Genomic DNA, 7465 nt, shown 5'->3' on the forward strand with positions numbered 1-7465 from the left:
GTCCTGGGAGATACAAGGGGCTTGAGGTTTGAGGATGTCTGACCTCCAAGTGGCCTCATATGTCCCTTGGGCCTTGCACACAGGACTTGAGGGTAGTATGTCCCTGGGATCTTGCATCCACTCAAGTACCCCTGAGTCCCTTAGGGGCCCAGGTGTGGTACCTTATACCACCAGTGTCCCCTTTCTTCCTTTAAACTCTTTGATCTCTAAGTCTGACCTCCAGGCTTGGCAAAGGGGCTGGTGCCAATTTGAGAAGCTCCTATTCCTGGTGGGGATTACTCAGAGGTTTTCTTGGTTATGTTTCTTATATATAGGATTGTCCTTGCACATGCATGTACACGCATATGTAATGCATATGCATATATAAGGCGCACATGCAGACACACACATACATACATGCACAGACTTGCAGAAGATGGGTAGGTAGAACAGAGGTCCAGAGAGGGCGTTAATTGAAGAGACTGGAGACATGGGTTCCAGCCTTAGCTCTGACCATCTTTAACTACAGAAAAATCATACCCTTCCTTCAGCTTTGTGTCCTCTTTTGTGACATGATGGAATTAGATTAAATGTCTCCAGGCATCTTCTTTCTGTAATCTAGGTGCAGACATATTACAAAGACATGTGGGACAGGCACTGGGTTTTGAGGCTGGGTTTACAGTATTCAGTTCCTCTGGCTCTGGGGGCAGATAGAGTGTGTTTGAGTTCTGGTTCTGCTGCTGTCAGGCTGTGTGAACTCGGATAAGACCCTTCATCTCTCTCATCCATTAGCTCATCTTTTTATTTTTTTAAATGACCTTTTATTGATTATGCTATTACAGTTGTCCTGATTTTCCCCCTTCGGCTACTCCCTTTTCTATACTGTACTTTACATCCCCAAGGCTATTATTATTTTTTTTTTTGCGATTTTTATTTATTTATTTTTAGAGAGAGGGGAAGGGAGGGATAAGGAGAGGGAGAGAAACACAGATGTGTGGTTACCTCTCACACATCTCCTACTGAGGACCTGGCCTGCAACCCAGGCATGTGCACTAGACTGGGAATAGAACTGGTGACACTATGGTTCTCAGGCTGACACTCAATCCACTGAGCCACACCAGCCAAGGTCCCATGGCTATTCTGTAACTACCTATTTGCACTGCTTAATCCCCTCACCTCTCACCCATTCTCCCATCCCCCATCTCTTTATCTTTAACCTTTGGCATTTTAATTATGATGTGTCTTGGGGTGGGCCTCTTTGTGTCCATCTTACTTGGGACTCTCTGTGCTTCCTGGACTTGCATGTCTATTTCCTTCACCAAATTAGGGAAGTTTTCTTTAATTATTTTTTAAAATAGATTTCCAATATCTTGCTCTTTCTCTTCTTCTGGCTCCCCTATGAAGTGAATGTTGGGTTGCTTAAAGTTGTCCCAGAGGCTACTTACACTATCCTCACTTTTTTTGGATTCTCTTTTATTCTTGTTGTTCTGATTGGTTGTCTTTCATTAGCTCATCTTTAGGGTAACATTAATTAAATCTCATTGTGTCAGGATTAAGTGATTTATGCAACAATGCTTATGAGGTAGAGATGACATGTTATTATTGGTCTTAGCTGTGTCCTTAGTTCACTGGGTGATCTTGGGTAAACCAAATGAGGTTTTCTAGGTCTCAGTTTCTTCCCCTGCACACTGGAGTTTGGACAGGTAGATCTTCAAGGCACCTTTCTTTACCATCTCCTGACACACACACAGCTCAGAGAGGGGGTACTATGCTGAACAGGACTATTTGGAGATGGCTCCCACAGGGGAGCCATCTGAACCCATTTTGAAAAAACGTCAGCATTATGCTGCCCTTTAGGAAAAAAGTCTAACCTTTTGAATCCATTTCCCATTCTCTATCCCCCTTCCATTTTTTATTTATAACTATTTTTTTTAAAAAAGATTTTATTTATTTATTTTTAGAGAGGTGGGGAAGGGAGGGAAAAAGAGAGAGAGAAACATCAATGTGCAGCTGCCTCTCATGCACCCCTTACTGGGGATCTGGCCTGCAACCCAGGCATGTGCCCTGACTGGGAATCGAACTGGTGACCCTTTTGTTCTCAGGCTGGCACTCAATACACTGAGCTACACCAGTTAGGCCTATAACTCTTTTAAACTGGAAATTGCAGAAATGCTCCACATCATAAATCTGGAAACAACTTAAGTTCCCTCATTTGTGTTCTACTCATAGCCTTTCTATGATGTATATATCTGAAAAATATGTGCTGATAATCAGAAACATTCACTTTTGACCAAATTACAAAATTAAACTATTGATAAAAGCATTTCTAAAGATATAAAAGGCATAATTTGTTGAAAATAAATTATACATTTTAAAATATCAAAGTCTGGCCCTGGCTGGTGTGGCTCAGTGGATTGAATGCTGGCTTGTGAACCAAAGTGTTGCTGGTTAGATTCCCAGTCAGGGCACATGACTGGGTTATGGACCAGGTCCCCAGTAGGGAGCGTGTGAGAGGCAATCTCACACTCATGTTACTCTTCCTCTCCTTCTCCTTCCCTTCCCTAAAGACAAACAAACAAATAAATAAAATCTTAAAAATATCAACATTTATTTAAACAAATTCCATCTATTCTTTTTCTACTAATGTTTTATATAATTTTTCTTTATGATCAATGGGTCAGGAATATATTTAAAACATAAAACAAGAAGAAAATAATAAACACTCCAAGTTTATTCCATCCAGAGTCTATCATTGTTAATAATTTGGTGTATATCTGTTTTAACATCTATCTGAATTATATTTTACATTGAGAACTTACTTTTTTTACATTGCTTTTATCACTTAATAATATATTGTGAACATATTTTCACATCAATAAATTAACTTTTAAAAATAAAAACTTTATTTTAGAATAGTTTTAAACTTACAGAAAAACTGTAAAGGTAGTAGTGTACATTGTTCCCACGAACCCCACCTCCAGTTTCCTCTATTAGCAATATCTTAGATTATTATGACACATTTGTCACAATTACTGAATCAATATTAATATATTATTATTATGTAAGATCTATACTTTATTTAGATTTCTTTAATTTTTTAATCTTTTTTTAATCCTCACTCAAAGACATTTTTTTTTCATTGCTTTTAGAGAGAAGGGAAGGGAAGGAGAAAGAGAAAGGGAGAAGCATCAATGTGAGAGAGAAACATCGATCAGTTGCCTCCCAAACACCCCCCAACTGGGGACTGAACCCACAACCAAGGTATGTGTTCTGACTGGCAATTGAACCCACGACCTTTTGGTTTTCAGGATGACACCCAACCAACTGAGCCATACTGGCCAGGGCAAATTTCCTTAGTTTTTGCCTAGTATCCTTTTGTTTTCTTCTGAGGTACCACATTACATTTGGTTGTTGCGGAAGGTTCTTGTTTTGGATGACCTTGACAATTTTGAGGAATACTGGTCAGATATTTTGTAGCATGACCCTGTACTAGAATTTGTCCGATGTTTTTCCTATGGTTAAACTGAGCTTAAGGGTTGCAGGAGGAAGGTCACAGAGATGATGCACCATTCTTATCACATTATACCAAAGGCTTACACTATCAACATGGTTTGACACTGTTGGTGTTCACTTTAAGCACCGATTGAGGTGGTGTCTGTCAGGTTGCTCCTCTGTTAAGTTACTCTTTTAACCCTTTTTTTCCCCAGAAAGTCATTATGTATAACCCACACTTATTGAGTGAGGAGTTATGTTTCCCCCCCTTGAAGGTGGACTATCTATATAAATTATTTGAAACTTTTAATAAATCAATTTGTGTGTGTGTGTGTGTGTGTGTGTGTGAGAGAGAGAGAGAGAGAGAGAGAGAGAGGGAGAGAAAGGGAGAATAACCCAAACAATCAAGAAGCTGCCTGAATTAGAAGGATCTCCAAAAGAATATTAAACAGGAGGTGAACCTGTATCAAAGAAGGCTGCTTTCCTGGTTAAGTGATACACATAATTCAAAGGACCAGCACTTTCTAGTTTTTATTCATTGAGCCATTAGTGCTCAAGTCATACACTCAGGTCACCTCTGTCATTCCCTGCTGTTGGGTGTCATTTGCCCCAGCTGACATCTGGGTGAGCGTTTCCTGTTTCTAAAGTCTTCCTCAGCAGCTGGGGGGAGGGTTGAACCCCTGGACTGGGTTGGGAAGTTCTACCAAAAGTCAGACCTGTTACTATTTCAGCAGTTTCTTTTCTTTGAGCATTAGCACTGTTTTATTTTATTATTTTATTTTTTTTTACAAAAGGATTTGGAAAAAGTGAAACTAGCTCTCCCTTCTCCAGGAGAGAAGCAGCCTAGGGACTAATTCTGGGAGGGGGACATGGGCAGAGGGCAGGCTTCGGGCAGTGGGCTGAGCAGTTCAGCAATAGACGCTGGCCAGGGAGCTAGAACACTTAGTTTCTGATCCCATCTTCATGCAGGCCTTGCTTAAGGACCCTGAGTACATCCCAGACCATTCTGCATTGTGGCTGCCATTGTCTTTGGTGTGGGGCTCCAGAGGACAGGCCCGACAACAGGGAATTCAGAGGGGCTTAGGCACTAGATGGGGCAGGAGGAAACTCTTTCCTTCTCCCTGGTTACCAGGCAAAACTACTCTCTCCTTCTTCAGTTTCCCTGCCTACTTTTTCTCCCCTCACCCCATGCTCTGCTCTAAGCCTTCGGCTCTTGTGGGGATTGAGCTTCTGTGACGTGATGCCAGGGAGGGGCATTCTGAGAGCCACAGGGACCCATCTGCAGGTAAAAACCCATCTGCCTTCTCCCTATAGCCTTTGTTCTCAGGTCTTCTCTTTCTCTCTCTTGCTCTTGTTCATACTCCAGCTTTTCCTCTGCCTCACAGTAGATCCATTTTTCATTCCAGTCTCCTTCTGCCAGCTTTATTTATTCTGTCTGCTCACTCAGCTTTCTGCCTACATTCCCCACCTCTTTATCAAACAGAGCTGTTCTACCAGTTACACCTCTTTGTTTTTAGAACCCAGAACTTCAGTGGGTGGAACAAACGACCCCATGTTTTAAGATCCCAACCTCAAGGAATGTCTGTCATTTCCCACCAGCTTTCCTTGTTTACCTTCTTTCTGTCCTGACCAGTTTTTCTGGGAGAAAATTGCCAGCAGTCCAGGTGCTCACCCAACTGATTCCTGGTAACTGGGATGTTCTTGTGGACAATTCCACACATTTCCTCTGCAGCCAGAGCCCTCCCCTGGCTCCTTCTTCCAGTCCTTCCTACGGGACATGGGGGATAGCAACCGCACAGCAGTAACTGAGTTTGTTTTGCTGGGGTTCTCAGGTTTTGGTTCCCGTCAGGGATCTCTGTTCTGGGGGGTGCTCTGTATCTACCTTGTCATCTTGCTGGGCAACTCCCTGATCATCCTCCTAACGCTGGCGGACCCTGCCCTACACTCACCCATGTATTTCTTCCTTCGCCACTTCTCCATGGTGGAGATCCTCTACACCACAACCATCGTGCCCAGGATGCTGGCTGATCTCCTGTCCTCCTGCCCCACCATCCCACTTGCCAGCTGCTTCACCCAGCTCTACTTCTTTGCCCTCTTTGGCATCGCAGAATGCTGCCTGCTTACCGCCATGGCCTATGACCGCTATGCTGCCATCTGCCGGCCGCTGCATTATGGCACCCTGATGAACCGGGGCACGTGTGTCCACATGGTGGGGGCCTCGTACCTCATGGGTGTCATCGCTGGCACCACTCACTCCATCTGTATCTTCACATTGCCCTTCCACAATGCCAACACAATCCACCACTTCCTGTGTGACATCCTGCCTGTGCTGAGGCTGGCTAGTGCAAGCACCTTCTGGGGTGAAGTGGGAAATCTTGGTGTCACAATAGCCTTTATCCTGACCCCCTTCTTACTGATCATTGCCTCCTATGCTTGTATCCTTGCCACCATCCTTGGGATTGCGACATCCCAGGGGCGTCAGAAAGTCTTCTCTACCTGTTCTTCCCACCTGTTTGTGGTCATGCTCTTTTTTGGGACTGGGACTGTTGCCTATATGAGGCCTTGGGCAGGCTCCTCTCAGGATGCGGACCAGATCCTCGCCCTCTTTTACACAGTGGTCACTCCCATGTTCAACCCTTTTGTCTATACTCTGAGGAACAAGGAAGTCACAGGGGCGATGAGGAGGCTCGTGAAGAAATACTTTTGGAGTTCTTGACACCCCCCCCCCCCCACACACACACAAGGTCTTGGAGATAAGGGTCTGATTCTTGTATATTTTCAAGGAGGAGGGAGAAGCTGGGAACTGCAGTCCTCTGGGGTCTGGCCAGCTCTGTTGGGTGTGTGTGGGGTTCCGTAGCCTGCCATCTTAAGGGCCCAACCCACTGCATGCTGCTCAGTGCTCTGCTCTGGGGCCTGTTCTTCTGGCCTTGACCCGACTTGCTTATAGGTACAGAGCTGGAGAAACATGCACCTGAGGGAAGGCTTAGGGAAGAAGGCAGCTGTGACCATCTTGTGTGATGACTGAGCAATTCCTGGCCTTTTCTGATGCTCAGAGTACCTTCCTGAGAACACCAGATTTCCTTGTTCTCCCAGACTCCTTATTACAAGCCTTTGTCTCTCATATCAGTTGCTTCTGGTATAATGAGAGCTCATTTACTCCAGGTATGAGGCCTGATTAGGGGACCAGGATGGCAGGGAACGAACAGGGGCAGGGAGTGGTTGGCTTGGCTTTGGCAGTTTAGGTGCGTCCTGTTTGGTTCTGCTTTAGGTCTGGAAGCGTCTGTCTAATGACTTTGTTCCTGACTTACAGCTTTTCTCCGGAAACCCCTGAAATGTTGATATTCTCTACTTAGCTTCTTTCTCACATGCTGCCTGACTCACTCTTTGTTTCCTCCTCTGGTCATGCAGTAGAAATGCACATATACCTTTCTCCCCTGACTGTTCAGAAGGTCGGATCTGGCCCCTAGACTCCCAAGATAATGCTTTGTTTCTTGACCTTGTTCACTATTTACTCTTGGAGACCACTTGAATTTGCTGACCAGAGGGATCTAGTCCCATTTTACTTTTCTTGGGAAGGCAGTTCTTGCTTGCTTATAAACTCTCCTTCAGCAATAAACCTCCGGAGGAGGTAAGACAAGCAGGGAAATCATTCTCAAGGCACAACAAGTGAGGACCTTTAAAACAGCGTTGATTTTATTTTCTAGTTTACAAAACTAGCAGAGATTTTGCATCCAGAAAAGAAGAAAATAAATATTAACATTTTTGTGTTAATAATGTCCTTGGGAAATTATTGTAATCTGGTTTCCCTTTATGCAGTATATGTATGTATAAATATTTTTAAGAACTGAAAATGGGATTATATTGTCTAAATTGTTCTTTGACCTGTATTTTCTACTTCATTAAGTTATATTCTGGCATTTTACCATATAAGTAGACTTCTAAAGCATGATTTTAAGATCCATATTGTATCCTACTATGTGAATGTACCATCATT

The 7465-nt window shown here is 43.6% G+C and overlaps 1 protein-coding gene across 1 annotated transcript; it reads left to right on the forward strand.

Moving 5' to 3' along the window:
* Window positions 1–4760: 4760 nt before the first annotated feature.
* On the forward strand, window positions 4761–6187 carry LOC114512991 (olfactory receptor 9). Its single transcript, XM_028532101.2, has one exon. It carries the CDS (start codon window positions 5249–5251, stop codon window positions 6185–6187), a length of 939 nt encoding a protein of 312 aa, XP_028387902.1. The 5' UTR covers window positions 4761–5248.
* Window positions 6188–7465: the final 1278 nt, after the last annotated feature.

The sequence above is a fragment of the Phyllostomus discolor genome, chromosome 2 (assembly GCF_004126475.2).
Source record: "Phyllostomus discolor isolate MPI-MPIP mPhyDis1 chromosome 2, mPhyDis1.pri.v3, whole genome shotgun sequence".
NCBI classification, from domain to species: domain Eukaryota; kingdom Metazoa; phylum Chordata; class Mammalia; order Chiroptera; family Phyllostomidae; genus Phyllostomus; species Phyllostomus discolor.

What these genes read in the sequence shown, in the direction of transcription:
- LOC114512991 (XM_028532101.2), top strand. Translation starts at nt 5,249, where the DNA reads ATGGGGGATAGCAACCGCACAGCAGTAACTGAGTTTGTTTTGCTGGGG.